The 16,906-nt window shown below is 37.6% G+C and overlaps 1 protein-coding gene across 4 annotated transcripts; it reads left to right on the forward strand.

Moving 5' to 3' along the window:
• Positions 1-8,657: 8,657 nt before the first annotated feature.
• LOC124212919 (polypeptide N-acetylgalactosaminyltransferase 3) lies at positions 8,658-13,091 on the forward strand. Of its 4 annotated transcripts, none has more exons than XM_046613564.2 (11): positions 8,658-8,981; positions 9,534-9,895; positions 9,980-10,089; positions 10,475-10,667; positions 10,835-11,004; positions 11,097-11,264; positions 11,347-11,446; positions 11,506-11,915; positions 12,109-12,248; positions 12,319-12,585; positions 12,871-13,091. In XM_046613564.2, exons 2-11 carry the CDS (start codon positions 9,750-9,752, stop codon positions 13,003-13,005), a joined length of 1,839 nt encoding a protein of 612 aa, XP_046469520.1. In that variant the 5' UTR covers positions 8,658-8,981; positions 9,534-9,749; the 3' UTR covers positions 13,006-13,091. The 4 variants fall into 4 exon arrangements, with proteins under 4 accessions (XP_046469520.1, XP_046469509.1, XP_046469529.1 ...); XM_046613553.2 differs by having other exon boundaries at positions 8,660-8,981; positions 12,106-12,248; XM_046613573.2 differs by having other exon boundaries at positions 8,660-8,981; positions 10,487-10,667; positions 12,106-12,248.
• The last annotated feature ends 3,815 nt before the right edge of the window (positions 13,092-16,906 follow it).

Consider the following 16,906-nt stretch of genomic DNA (forward strand, 5'->3'; position numbering starts at 1 on the left):
ATTCACGTAACTTGATCACGGGCTAAAAGTTCAGAGAGAAGAAGAGAAAAATATCCAAACTAAACTGAAAGAAAATGAAGAAAAAACAATAAAAAATCAACGTATACTTATATGAAATCAATAATCTGTACATATATACATATATATATATGTGTGTGTGTGTGTCTATATAAAACAAATTGTACGCGAGTGGTATAAAAAGATGTGAGATCGTTTGACCAGTTGCGGATAACAAATAAACAGTGAAAGCGAAAGACCGATGTCAGATGCTTACCTAGATCCTCTTCGGATTCTTAAGGACGTTGAGTTGCTGTCTTGTTCGCAGTTCACTTTGCTCTGGCATTAATGAGTCCCGTCACTGATGTCACTCTGATTCGAATGAGATAAATCGAAGTGTTTAAACTTTGTTCTCACTTAAATTCAATTCGTTTCACTTGACGCATTAGATCAAATATTACGCTACGTATGTACATGTATATGTATCTATATATGTAAGATATATCCGCGTACATAGTAGTAGACCTGTCTTATAATAATAATAATAATAATAATAACAACAACAACAACAACAACAACAACAACAATAATATTATTAATAATAATAATATTACATCGGACCGTTTAATATTATAATACAATATGAATACTTTACTGGAATATTTAAACGAGAGAACACAAGGAAACAAAACAATTGTTTAAACAAAGATTTGGCTGTGTAAACATTGTAATAATTATTGATTTTTATCAGTTTTTTACTTAAAATATTTAGAGAGAAAGTAGAAGAGCGACAGAAGGAAAGAGATAGATAGAGTGAGAGAAAGAGAGAGAGAGCGAGATAGAGTGAGGGAGAGATAATGAGCGAGAGAGAGAATAAATGACTGCTTTTTATTATCGAGCGAGTGAATGATGATAAATAAATTTCGGTAGGGCGTTTGACGGATAAATGATCCGCTTTGCGGCCGGAAACGCGAATGGGGGGTAATTGATGAGTAACGGCGCGTGATTTCGCGTAATTCGTGTTATTGAGACCCGGGTTTGAGTCAAGGTTATTTTATTTCTTATTTTTTTTCATTTCGATTTATCCTTACCTTTTATTTCTTATTTTTCCTTGCTACCCGTCAGCGGCTAACGCGGTGACATGATCAGAAAGAGAGCGCATAAAGTTTAAAAAGACAAAGTCTAAGGTGCATAAAATTTCGAAATAAGACGAATTCTAACACTACTTTAATCTATCATTCGCTACGAAATTTCTTCTTGCGTGCCCTCAGATCTTCCGTCTTTCAACTAAATTTGGGTTATCTGCGTGTCGATTTCATTGCGAGCTTTGTGCTATTTTTGTCAGCGTCACTGCCATTGGTTTGAAGCTGCACGACGGTGCTGTATTCCTTTTTCCTCAGACTACATTTTACGGAAGAGATGGCGTACATTTATTATGACAGATAGGGGAAAAAAAAAACAAACTTCTGACCACGTATAAAATTCGAAAGTAAATGACAAACAGAGGGAAGAATAAGACTTAGCTTTGCTACAAGTGCAGTCGTTTAAGGAGCAGCTAGCAAAGATCGCGATTTATATTTAAACGTACACTGAGGTAAACTTGATGAAAACTTTTTTGACAATATTATAATGAAAATTTTTATTGACCAACTAAATCCCAACGGAGGTATGACATAACGTCACAGTACTGTATACCTTCCGATGGCAAAAGAAAAATATGAAAAATAAAATAAAAATAAACATTGAATAATTGAAGTAAAGTAGTTGATATTGTGAAACCTACACGGGCGTTTTTTGTCGAGAAAATGAAACCGCTACGAGCGAGGTGCTATTAATTTAAAAGTTGGATCAGGATTTGGTACACAGGTAAATACGTCGCTGAAGTTTGCAGCAGCGATGGAGTGATTAGAAGAAGAGATAGATAGATAGATAAAGAAAGAGGGAGGAAGATAGAGAGAAACGTGCGATTGAAGGTTCTGAAATTCAAAAACCTACGGAAGCTCCACGTCTTTGCGCGGTTTTCTTCTACTCTTTTTTACACTTTATTGTTAAACTTTATTTTTAAGTCGTTTATTTTGAGGATTCCATTAACGTTTGTATGATGTTTATATACGCGCACGTATAGCCGTATATATATGATAAATATATGATAAATATATACATATATATATATCTATATGTGAGCAGAAAAGCAGTGCCTTTTTTTATTGAAAAAAAAAGAAGAAAAAAAAACTTTAAATAGAGATGTAAATTGTGCCAAGCAAAACTAACGAAAGAAAATAAAGGATAAAAACGAAATTAGAGTGAAAATTTTAGCGAAAATTGAAAAAAAAGCGAAGAAACATAAATAAATTCCGACAAAATGAAAACAAAAATATCGGTAATAACATAAAAATCGTAATGAAACGGATTGTACGGATATGCATGCGTACTTTGAAGAGGAACATGACTGAAACATATGTAATGAGAACTGCTGCAGACGGATAAAAGAGAAATAGGAATGATCACAAAACTGCAAAAACGAAAAAAGTATATAAGTTAAAGGATACAATATACGATCGGTAGTAAAGTATTATATTATGTTTTTTTTTTTTTTGTTTTTTTATGGTCGACAGGCGCAAACAAACGAAATAAAACAGAATTGATGATAATAACACTAATGTTCCGATGTATCAAGTCAGGTCTGCAGGGTTGTATCGAAAAATGAAAGTTTTTGTGGACATGATTCAACAATAACAGGCGATAACGAACAGAAAACATAATACGACGATTGAATAAGAAACACTAGTAAATTGTCATCACGTTTTTTTGTCTTTTCGTTTTTAACTGGTTACCAGTACGCATAGGATAACATCTTATAGTTTCTCCATCAGTTTTAATGGCAATCATGCGAACGATACGGTAGAATGCGCCACGGATCTCTGTTTTCAGAAAAATCAATCATGTAATGAATAATGAATTATTATCTAATATACCAAGTGGTGTAAATAACAAGGATTAATCACTGTTCAATCAATTCCGCTCGACTCTAGATATACATATAATATAGATATGTATACTCATGTAATAATGTAATAATCTCTCGTAAACGTTCGCTATACTATTCTGCATTATACAATATATACATTGACTATCGCGCGTTGTATCGACGTGTAATTGTAATAAACATTTATTGTGTAATAAATAATACGCATTATACACAGCCACAACGACACGCACACACATTTACACAAACACTCATAATCCAGTATGCATTATGTACCAACCAACTAATCAACAAATCAACATATTTATACACGCAACATAATGTACTATATTATTTTTACTTTAATACTGACCAGACGTTTACCTTTGTACATATAATACACACACACACACACATACATATATATATATATATATATATATATATATATATATATATATATATATATATAAACACACATTACATTATTACGTACATACATAATACTGGAGCCGTAACGTGTATTACCATATATGTATGTGTATGTATGCACATGGTACTACATATATATTACATAGGATATATCTATTATTAATATTATTATCGTTATTATTATTATCATTACTGCAGACATATAGATTATTGTAAAAGATCAATGATCATATTATTCCTGTTGTCTGAGTAGCGGATATGGTTCGCAGCACTGCCTAGAAAAAGAAATCATTTGTAGCTTGTATCGAACTATTATCATTATTATTATGATTAATATTAGCAGCACTATTATTATCATCATCAACGTTTATTTTATATTATGATAATAATAATCATGCGATTTATTGTAAACATTATTATTTTTATTATAAAAACAAAAACAATGTTTCATTTTTATCACCGGAGCCCGTCCAGCCTTGGCCTCGCGTGCGTTGAAGTTCACGATACGCGGTATAAAAAATAATGTTATGTACGCCAAAGCGGTCAGTTGGCGTAACTTAATTTACGTTTTATTATCTCCCTTTCTATGTTTGCGCCCTTTTCGATATATTTGAGGGATGACGAGTCGGGGCATGCGAGGACAAGGCGATGACCGCATATTATTCACCACAGCTACTGCAGTCATAACGTGTGTATACCATATCTGCAACGGTGTATGAAATTTTATGACAAAGCGTGTAATACAAAGATACAACTATACAATATACATAATATACGTCACATATTGCAGACTAGAAATGGTTTTACTCTATTAAATTTATTAGAACGATATTCAAGGAGGATGTACTATATACTCCGAGAAACTTTTATCATATAATCAAAGAATATCGAGGTACGCTATAATACGCTATCCGTTTTTCCACCGTTCACGTATACGGATTCACGCTCGCTTATAACTTACCGGCTCGGGGTAGTTAAGTACTTGTTACAAAGACGTACCTACTTTTAACGACCATCGCGAGTCGCGAATCACGAATTATACTTATAGCGAAGGATATAGGGATAAATAAAGGAGAAGAGAATGAACAAGATGAAAACAATACGCAGGCAGAAGCAGGTATACCTAGATACGAATATCGCGATGCCTCCTGTAATCTTGACGCGATCTTATTATCCTAATTGAATATCCGCACTTTATAGCAGTTGATCTGCTAATTGAAAGTTTATCATATGATACTATATGGTTCGCCGGAGCGCGTACTTGTTGAGACATAAATAAATAATATAGCCCTGGAGAAAGGATGATAATTAAATGAATGACGATGAATAAAGAATGATAGCTGCAGTTGTGTCGTACAATATTTTGTATGTCTATCGTGATATATATTAGACATAAACACACGCCTGCGTATATTTGAGTAAACTATGTACGTTTCAGGTTCTACCGACTGTGAGTATATCTGTATGTATCTCCGCAGATGTATTCACAAGGCAAAGGGAATAACGGTAGCATTATAAATAAAGTGAAACAGTCGGTCATCCTTCCCCATCAGTACGTCCTTAATGAATCTTTCTGTCCTCTACACCTTTTCACCGTCGTACCAATTTCCTCGCCCCGGCCAACTCACCTTTATTAAGCATATAGGTAGACGTAATTAAGAGCTGAAAAAGCAAAGAAGACAAATGGAATATCACTCTGATATTATACAATTTATAAATACATATACATATGTGCATATATGTATGTATAAGGATACCCGGTATCTCTGAAAAGGTACTAAACCGTAACTCTTTTCTTCCAAAAAATGTTCTCATTGAATGAATTATTGATATCAAAGAAATAATAGTAATAATAATAGTAATAATAGTCTTAGAGATACCGGGGTTTTTTATTCTACTGCTATGTAGTGATAATTTTTCCATTAAGTTTATTAATTTGCGTACTCTCGGAGCTCGGACCAGCGATCTTACTTATTTAACCAGCATGTGTATTTAAAATATATGCATGTATGTGTATATATAAATATTTATAGTATATTTATTGTTGCTGTTCTAAGTGTAAAGAAAAAAAGAAGACGAAGAAAATAACAGCTATTACACGTTATAATATCATACATTATTATATGTATAGTCTTGAACTCTTCCAAAATGTTAGATACCGTATGTTGTCATTATTGTGAGGTATATGATTCACTGTGATTTAATACTGGGTCGTTCTTTGGTCACTTAAGGGGGTATACGCTGCATTTTTATTAATTTTAAAAATATTATTATTACCACTATTATTATATTTACAATTATTATTTCATCATTATTATTATCACCATCATTATTCTTTTTAGAGAAATAAATCTAGAATTTATGCCCTGAATTTCTACCTATCTGGATAACTGTCGATATCTCCTAAATTTATTACGGATAAATCGCTGATTATCTTCAATATTTATCGCGCATTATTTGTACGCATAGGCGTCGACTTTTATATAACCCAGATGCTGCTTTATAGTAAGTGGCTGGGGGCGGAAGGACGGGCACTGTAAAACATGAACCATTTTGAAAACATAAATCTTAAATCCAGAAACTGACAACTTGCCTTAAAAATTAACAAATTATTGGAAACATTAAATACTTCGAAACATGTAACTCAATATATTTATAACTATGAAATCCTGGTTTTGTCAGGGGTTGCTCGAGCACGTGAGCAACCCCGGAGTTGGCGCCTATGTATGTATATGTTGAAAATAACGTTTCTTTTTTCTAAAACTAACTCGATATTAGGCTTTGTCTCTGCATAAAGTAATTGTTTTTTTACGAAAACGTAGCCAGAAACAGTTGTATAAATACGTTTTCGCGGTGAAAAATTCAAAATCTCACAGAAGTTAGTATTTGTCAGGTGAGTTTCAAAGGTTCATAGCGGTGCAGAACATTCCTGAAACAAAGTTTTAACTCAAATTATTGTTAGATATGTACTGTAAATACGCATAATTCAACGATCATACGCCAGTCAATGCCAAAGTGGCGTTTTAAGATTTAATTCTAAATTTTCAACTCAAGTTTTATTGATAATACTGAACATTCAAAATTAACGATGTCTAGATTTCATTTATTTATAGTTAGAAACTTGCATTTATAGGTATAAGTAATCGGGGAAGAAATTGGGTTTCGCGCTAAATTGACGATGTGGATTGGTTTCATAACTTGCACTCGCTTCCTGAAAATCGAAATGCGATATTTCGAAGGCTTTGGCGTAATTGAAGTGTCAGATTATACCCCCTTAATTTGAGTAAAAATGTGAATTCGAGGATCTGCGGAAACTTTCGCAGACAATATGTCGGGAAACGAGGATTCCTCGGACGTATCTATAGCCGAAAAGCACTCGATAAGCTGCGGCGATACTAAATTGCAAAGTCACCTAAAATCTAACTGAATTAATCACCGCAAGCCGGTTCTTTTTGAAATTTTTCTCCTCGTCAATGAACTAAAATTAATCAAACCTTGTATACGGTTGTGATTATTTATTGTTCCACGATAATACGAGAAGAGGGCTCAATATTGGCCTATATTGGGTTCTGCGTATTGATTGAAGAAATTTTTTCACAAAAACAGGTCGGTGTAATATAAAATATAAATCAATCTTACAGCGAATCAAACCAAGGAGCCGAAGGCTTCTTAAAGTACGTTGTTCAGGTGTGCTTAGTTACCATTAGCCGCCCCATTCTCTGCGAATATAGGTAGAGGAAAATTAACGACCAGAAATTTGTTTTCAATACAAAACTATAATCGCTCTGGCGGTGAAAATCGTTCGTTCGACGTGCAAATCATGCAGATCAAATACCGTACGTCGTTTGAAACAGACTTATAAATATATATTATTATTACTATATATACAAGTGTCATCCAAGTGAATTATAACATCTATGTTATTTATATTTCGTCATACTCAATACAGCAGGTGATAATGAAACGTGTTACCATAAAATACGTGATTTCCACGCATATTTCATCTTAATAGTATAATCTGTATTTTTTTTGCCTACGGCTTTCCAATACTTGTCTAATAATATTAATATTGATACTTGTTCTTCTATTATTATTCTTATTATTGCCGCCATTATTATTAATATTATTACTGTCGTACGCCTGTGCGTAACAGCAATCTTTGGTAAAGACATCATTATCGGATATATTGAGTACGGACTTGATATTTGTACACAACGAAGAGATGTGGAAATAACATATAATGTGCGGAATTCGATACAGTAACAAATCTCGACTCTATATGTGTTTTACGACGCCGTAGCGTCGCGCCTGGGCTCTTATTTATTTATTATAATTGTCACTATAATAATTAAACATAATAATAATGATATTAATTATTATTGTTATACTCAGAGAGAAAAGGAAAAATACAGAATTTTAAGAACCTACTCCTATTATATGGCCGTATACAAGAACGATTACCGCATTAATATTACGCATATAACACGTCGACATCACAGGGACAAATATAATTATTATCCTTATTGTAGGAAGTGAAGAATTTGTGTCGTTTTCAATATATGGCATTTGAACAGTGTGTACTATATAATGCGTAATATGAAAAATGTATACAATGAAAAAGCAGCGGGAACTATTTGTCCTAGTCCTAGTATTCAAACTCATCATAATTCATAATCGATTTGAATTGAAATATAATAAAAAATAATGTTATCATAAATAATACTCATGTCAATCGAAGTAATTATTTATCCACATTTTTATCGCTATACGATATACGTTTATTACATTATACATCTGTCGTCCGATCTCTATATTCAATAATTGATTCTCGTTAATGTAGTAATTGACTTGCAAATCGTTGATTAATTGATCACATATTCTACAATTAATCAAATTTTATCTTTATAATTCACTTCAGCTTTAAACACAAATACGAATTTCAATCGTCTTCAATTGATTTAATTGCAGTATAAACACTTTCAATTAACTTATTTATGTATATTCAAATGGCAAAGTGATGGCTAAATTTCAGAGGTAAGAAATTGAACAGCAATTGGACATAAAATGAAAAAGCTTCCCCCTTTCGCTGACATTCTGTTTATACATATACGCGATTGAGTTCGCCCTCTGCGATCCACAGGTATCTATTAACACCGCGGTGTGTGTAGAAGCCTCCGTGAGAGCCGTTTGCTCGACCAGGTTCCTTTCTCTGTAACTGTAAATTGATGACGTCATCGAGCCAGAGCCAGTTTACTGGTGGCCATTTTCATTCGAGCCAAGCGCGTCACGCAGCGAAGACCACGCTCGATAGATTTATTTAAGCGTCTTCTTGATCCTCCGTCGAAGAGGTGGTGAACTTGGTGGTTTACTCTACGTCCGTTTTACTCATATTTTGTTCGTATCGAAGAGTAATTGAGTGCGCTACGCGCTGCGGTACGCAAAGTGAGACAGTACGGTAAATTCTTCGAAATATATTCGGCAGAGGAAATCGGTGCGGTCTGACCGAGGAGCGACCGGCAACGCGAAAGAGGCCATGGATCAGAAGTACAGATCGATGCCGGGATTTAAACTGAAAAGTTAAGATACGGTAATTATTACAAGAGTACAATTACGAACGGACATCGGTTTCTGATCGCTAAGGCGAATCAACGTTTTGCCGATTTGGCAAAAATCACACTGCGGTATAATTTTGCAAACGAGTGCAAGTTGCAGAGATTTATTTTTGCATGCGGATGACCACGTACGTTAATCGTTGATGCTTCGAGCACGACGATTTAATATTGTCACTTAAATCTTTATTAACTTCATTATTTTATTCGCCTGATTGACTCGAACTGCACTGCAACTCTACTCTGCAGTCCACATATAATGCACTTGCGCATTGTTACTTTATTATCGCGTAACACCTTCCTTTTACCGAAATAAAAGTTAATTACCATTGAATAATTAATTTGAAACTGATACGCCGCGTTCGTGAACCGGATGCTCCAGGGTGCATTGACCTAGGTGATATAAGGAAAATAAAGAATAGTATATTTTTTTTATAAAAAAAAAAAGAAGGATTTTGTGTGTATGTTATACTAGTTGTACAAATTATTTGGAACAGTGGTATAATGGATGTTCATTTTCCGGATTGCAGGGCTACGTAGTTGGAGATATGTTTGGTTTTGGTCATGACCTGCGAATGACACGATAACGGAATAAAAATATTGCGATATATTTAGGAGGGAAAATTATCAGAAGCGCGCAACTATCATTTGGCATTGAGTCACTTGTCAGAGATGAAAAAAAACGGCACGTAACAGTAGCATAAAAATTGTGGGAAGGTCTCGAGGTTTCTTGCCCGTTTATCAAGATGCTGCTGCCAAAAATGCGAAAATTATTCCGCGTCTGGCCCATTTTATTATCAGTAGGGGTATTGATCAGCTTGTTCGTGATCTGGCCACGCCAATCTGATCGGTCGAAAAATCCTCCCAACGATCCAGACGATGCTTCCCTGCGGTAAGTGACCGTCGAATGAATTATGAATCGAACGCTACGATAAGTTCAAGGTGGAAACGAACGATACCAATTTCTATGTTGCAGACTTCTCGACAGTGAAAAGCGTTACATGGACAACCGCGGCATACAAGTGATCGTGGGTCATTACATCGGGGATTCTGTGGACCCGCTGCAGAGCCCAAACATTGACCAAGGTAAAGGTCTATTACGTAATGTCAGATCTCACTGTGAATTCGAAACAACGCGGTTGCTATTACTGTTGGAACCGTCGTCGTAGTTAAATGAACTCGGCAACCAAACGTAACCGAATAACTAATGGGATTGACGGACGAAGCATTTTTTTTTTACCGGGATGCAACCGCGTGTACGAATACAAATGAAATATACGGTCAAATGTCAGGTATCAAAGGTCAAGTGGGCTGAATCCTCGAGAGCGACAAGTTGATCACTGTCGAATAGAAATCGCTGTTTGAAACAGAGTTGCTAATTCCGAGCCGCAGCCCAAGTGTACCATTATCGCATCGATCATTCATTTGAGCTGTCGTTTTGTAGGCTGTAGTGTAATTTATTAGTTGAAAGATTTATTTTCAGATCTGTTGAACAAGAACATGTTTAACCCGCGACCCTACGAGGGTAGGGATGGCAATCCGGTGATGATACCACCGAAGGACTTCGTCCTGATGAAGCAGCTCTTCCAGATCAACAGATTCAACCTTCTGGCGAGCGATCGAATACCGCTCAACAGATCGCTACCTGACGTGAGGAAAAAAACGTACGATTTCCCGTGTCTCCTTGCCTATATCCGTCACATCTACTACAACCACATGCACTAGATCCGTGCATACACGTCTAGCCTTCGCGTCGCTGTAACGAATTCCGCAGTTAATCCAATTGACCGTACCTACGGCTTAAACAACCATTTGAATAATTCACTTCTAGGTGCATCGCGCGATATTCAGGGTCAAAGCACTTGCCATCGACCTCAGTCATCATAGTATTCCACAACGAAGCTTGGAGCACATTGTTAAGGACGGTTCACAGTGTCATCGGTAGATCGCCGAGGCATTTGCTGCACGAGATAATTCTTGTAGATGACTCAAGCAATCGAGGTAAGCTTTGATTATGTTAAGGCTCTCGTGTACCGTTTGTCAATTTATCGATAAACGAAGAGAAAGAATCTAAAAACACTTTTTGACGATAGAGTTCCTGGGTGCCCCGCTGGACGAGTATGTCCGGAACCTTGAGGTACCCACCAGAGTTTTGAGGTCTGGAAAAAGAATTGGACTTGTAAACGCCAGACTTCTGGGAGCCGGAGACGCGACCGGACAGGTTCTGACGTTCCTCGATGCCCATTGCGAATGCACCGTTGGTAGGTAGGTCAACTCACTTAGATGACCACTTGCTCTGGTCTTCGAAGAGCAAGAAACTGCAACCGATGTTTGATTTTTCAGGTTGGCTTGAACCGCTATTGGACGCTGTCGCTCAGAATAGAACGAGAATCGTTTCACCTGTCATCGACATCATTAACGATGACACGTTCAGTTACACGAGGTAAATGGCCAAAAGTTTGCGCCAATGAGCCCAGCTTCAATAATTACCAAATGTTCCAGATCGTTCGAGCTTCACTGGGGTGCCTTTAACTGGGATTTGCATTTCCGATGGCTGACATTTGGTGGCTCAAAGCTGGAACAACGTCGCGGTGACATGGTGGCCCCTTTCAAAACCCCGGCAATGGCCGGAGGACTCTTCTCCATGAACAGAGAGTACTTCTTTGAGCTGGGCGGTTACGATGATCAGATGCAAATTTGGGGCGGAGAGAACCTCGAGTTGTCTTTCAGGGCCTGGCAGTGCGGTGGCAGCGTTGAGATCGCACCTTGTTCCCACGTTGGTCATTTATTCCGAAAATCTTCTCCGTACACATTTCCAGGAGGTGTTGGCGATATATTGTACTCAAATTTAGCACGGGTCGCCCTCGTTTGGATGGACGAGTGGGCCGAGTTTTACTTCAAGTTCAACCCCGGTAAGTTCATCAACAAACACTTCGCGCTGGCAGTTAATGATCAGAAGTTTGAACACAGAACTTGGTCGATGCCTCTTAACTTATCATACAGAAAATGCTCTTCTTCTTTGGTATGAAATTAAGCGTCAATCGCGTTTATGTCATCGGTGAAACTGTTTAAAACTATTCAAGTGTTGAACTTTGGTTACAGCAGCGGAACGACTCAGGGACAAGCAGCAGATCAGAGGACGACTGGCAGTACGTGAACGACTACAGTGCAAAGGCTTTGAATGGTACCTGGACAATGTGTGGCCACAACACTTCTTCCCGAAGGATGATCGATTTTTCGGAAAGGTAAGCTCACGCCTCTTCGATGGACATTTCTTTCGCCTCGAACTGTTTCATCCAGATCCTTTTTACGTAGATAATTCACGCCGTCACTGGAGACTGCCTGATGCGTCCTGTAACCAAGGGTACCTACACCCAGCCCTTTGGTAACGCTGATATGGAACCGTGCATCTCGCCGCCCCAACTTAGCCAAATGTTCGTGATGACGTCTGATGGTGTTATCGTCACAGACGAAAGTGTATGCCTCGATGCTCCGGAGCGTGATACTCGTCACGAGAAACCAAAGGTCAAAATTATGGCGTGTAGTGGTCTTCGAAGACAAAAGTGGCAATACGATGCTAAGGTTAGTCGAAGTCGAAAGCCAAGTTACAGATGATCTATTAGTGGCTATGGAAATTAAAAAGTCCATGTAGCCCACCGAATTCCTACAAAGACACTAAACGATGCCTGAAATATGTTTCTACTTTTTCAATCATTAAACAAAATCTCTCGGACATCATTAGGCAACCAGTGCATGCAATATCATCGCATTCCAGTTGTACGGACTCTAGGAATTTGTCATCTAAATTGTAGTACTGGTGATTTTGGAACGATATCTTCGCATTTGAATTTAATGTTTGTATTTCAGAGAAAGACCCTGGTCCACCTTGGCTCTAAAATGTGTCTTCAATTGAGTCTGAAGAAGTCAGACGGTTTAGTCATCGCGACCTGCAACAAAAGCGCTGAGCAGCAATGGGAGCTGGAAGCGGTACCTTGGAAGTAAATTCCGTCCTTTTCATGCGCGAGAACAAATTTTTGTAGATAATATTCTTATTTACGTTTGTACAATATTTACAACTTTTATCAGCACCTGTGTATACAATTTTTTTCTATTTCATCTCGACCTTCGATAACACGATCTTGGAAACCTGGGCGGTTGATAAAATGACAGGGAAAGTCGATGGCTGTTTACTCTACAAATGTTAAGTAACGATGACTGTTTTCTGATTTTACAGGTAAGTACTCAATTTTAATATGTTGATCATTTCTGTACAGTAGCTTTAGCGTTTGCGATTAGATGCTTTATTATATTTATTATTATAAATATTATTATTATTATTAATATATAATCTTAATAGATGCTTTCGTAGTCGTATCGCGAGTAATGTTTTATTATAAAGTGTAATGTCGGTATACTAGCTGTTCTGCGTTTCAGTTATCTCTGGTAGGTTTGAAATAAATTTAACGGTGATGCAAGTCCGTTTATCGACTGCCAGCATAAGTCGCGTTCAACAAAGGTCTACTTCTGTCAGTTATCTTTGGAACAGAATTACTTGCGATGTTGTTTAAACAGTTATCACCTTGCGGAATGAGACAATGGGTGTAAAGTAATTCTTAAGCTAATCAACTATCGTTTATACCGTAAGTTTACCTTACCAATTTGCTAAAATATGATCAAGGATGAGTGTTTTTAGACTATACAGAAGTAGCATAATACGTTGTTCAATCCTTTTGAACGAGATATTGATGTAATTTTGATCGCATTTCATATAAACAAGTTTGTTTTATCGATCAATCCTCCAACTTACCTTTTATGTTGATCAGTGAAAAACTAATTCTGTGATGAGTGTAAATATAACATCTAGATACTACAACTCCTTTATGAAATGATTCATCGGTAGTTGCTAATGTTCAATCCATTGTTACAACAGTTTGGTGTAATTGAATTATCATGTTTTGACTTAAATATGTCATAAATGAGGTTCTGAATTAAATTGCGAAAATAAAACCAGTTCGTCCGGCTGTCGAGATTAGCCGCCACGCAAGTCGTAAATTGCAATTAGACGAGGGAGTTTCCATTTTCAAACCGTCATCAATTGCCGAAAATATTTCTAATAAGTCTGGATCAAACGAGGGAACCTTTTACAACGCGAAGTTCAATCTGTGCTTGAAGGCGTTGGTTATACTTCGCTTAAGAATAATATGCGGGCCTGCAAGTGTGTGTGCAAATTTATCTTCCACGCGTGCACCGTTTTCAATTTGTTTCAATCTACTCTGATATAAATAGCGTCTTGATTCGGCAAAGGATTCACGCCGAAAGGTAGTCGCGATATTTCGCAATCTCGTTCATAAATTCGCTTTCTTAACCGAGGACTCGGGGCGACTCCGTGAATTTATTATCATTAGCATTACCGGGTCCGCCTCGGTCAGCAATGTAGATCATATTGTACCCACGAGATATGTGAGCTAAGTTACAAGCTACAGTTCTGCTGCCAACCGAAGCTAAATTATCACAAGCGAGGCGGGATTGGAACTGGGAGATGTGCGAAATGCTCCTAAGCTCTGTAAACAAAATGCCCATCTTTCCTTTGCGAAAATCTAATTTGAAAAAATTTATTTTTTATTATTGTAATTTCATACTATCTTCAACTTAACTTTGTTGTGATTCATTTTTGTCGTTCCGTTTATACTGTACCGATATAAGAGTGAAACTTTTCGTGATTTTGTCCACAATTTTGCACCGAGGTATATCGACAAAGCATTCAGGAAGAAATTGTATTTATAATTTTGCCAGGTTAATTGCTTTTTAAAGTATCCTGCACGATATATTATTGTCATTACGCAATATTTTTAATTGCTCGTTTTGCCTCTGGTGTAATTGCAGCCCGGGGGATATACTTGCAAGAATTTGCGTAATACGGATATAGTTTCACGTGAATAAAAAACACGTGTAAAAAATTTAGTGCTGCCACTTCCTAATCTCGTATCTATATAATAATAATAATAGAAATAATTTTCTTTGTTGATGGATGTATTCTGTTATAGATAATCAATGTATATAATCGACGACCGTAACAAGAAAAGAACGTTATTTAGCTGTGGATCAAAATGATTCAGCTTCGTTCGGGAAAATAATTTTTCGAAACGGATAATCCATAGCACTAAATACTGAAAAGTAAGTTCACAATTTACTTTCGACGGAGTACAAGAGTTGAGTATTGGTTATTCACCTTTCACGTCCTTGTACAACGAATCCGCTGTGCAGTCTATTACACAGCGGAAACACGATATATTTTTGTAATTCTGCAAAAGTCGTTGGAAAAGAAAAAGTGCGATGCGGTTAAGCCTTCTTCTTCGGCTAGCAAGTAGGGTGAAATCGAAAGTTTCCTTCCATTTTTAGTCTATTCATAGGAAAAGTGCAGTGTAGTCTCCGGGTGATAAGAAAGGCGTGAAATTTCACCGCAACGATGAAAAAGAAAATCGATAATACAAGTATTCTACATTATGCGCCAGGATCACGCTTACAGCGCGCACGGTACCGTTTGAAGTAGCGTGCGAAGCTCGGCGTCGAGTCGCGAAGCGTTGAAGTTTAGCACGGCTGCATCTTACGAGACCGACACAGTTTAGATCTGGGTCAAAGTCACGTCCTCGTGGCAGTCCGACTCGAGTCGACCGGGCTGGACTCTCAGGACGTACGGTCCGCAGGACGACCTCCAGGACGCCCCCCGCGTGCGGCCGAGACGGTCTGGTTTCCTCGCGAATCGGAGGCTGTTCCTGCGGCGACGCATCGCGCATACGAGAGCAGCCCGCGAGGAATTGCGACCTGTCGTTCCTCTACTCCAGGAGCAGGCTGTCGAGGAAACTGGTCCGGTTATTACCCGGCCTTACTTTGCCTCGCTGTTCATGGGACGTGAGAAATTAGAAGGACAAGAAGAATTGTCGCGGTCGAAGAGTTTAGAAAGATGGACGACGCGAGGACGAAACGACGCGACGAAGGATGAAGGGCTCCACATTCTCGAGCGGTGCAGCGATTGTTCACCATCACCATCATCATCATCATCATCATCATCATCATCATCCCGCGGAGCACACGTGAGGCCGCGTCGTTCTGGAGGCTGATCCACGTCACCCGTCCAGTCCGTGCTGTCCGCGGAGAGCTGTTCCGGTTCTCACACACCTGTGACCCTAGCAAACAACTCTTTTCTCACAACAATTACTCGGTTCAAATTTAATTTTTAAGGAAAGGCAGCAGCTCCGCAGCTGGCTGCATCGAGATGACCTATGACCCAACTGCCGCCAAGGCGAGCTTCGCCGTGAGTCATACCTTGAATTTTGCGACTCTTTCGGGCGTAAGGTATAAGGTATAAGGTATGTATACAATTTTTGGTCGGCACGCGCAGTGAAAGCTCCGTTGCAATTATATGGTACCGATGTGTTTCCCTCTTGTCGGACTTGAAACGATGCGGACAATGCGTTCCTGTCGATTCTGGCAAAACGCCGTTGTTGTGTAAACACTTTTTTTTTTTTTTGCTTTTTTACCGCGAGTCTCGAGTTTTCCAAATCTTTCAATTGAAGGAATAATTAACGGAGACGAGGGGAAATGCATTATAGACGACACAGGAAATATTTGTAAACGAATAATTTTCTTATATTACTAGGGAATATTACATATCAACATATATACAGACACCACAGTGCTACGTTACACGTGAAAAAAAAAAAAACAACAAAAATCATTACGATGGCTTAAACGTTAAACGTTAATGTAGAATACAGAAATTGGTAATCCGCTTGTACATGGCTGCACGCTTTGTTTGAAAATTACAAATAGGTTTACAGCCACTTTATTTTTCATACCGAATAGAGAAATGCATTTGAAAATTTGAATTTTCCAAAATTAACGA

Source organism: Neodiprion pinetum, chromosome 1, assembly GCF_021155775.2.
Source record: "Neodiprion pinetum isolate iyNeoPine1 chromosome 1, iyNeoPine1.2, whole genome shotgun sequence".
Taxonomy (NCBI): Eukaryota; Metazoa; Arthropoda; class Insecta; order Hymenoptera; family Diprionidae; genus Neodiprion; species Neodiprion pinetum.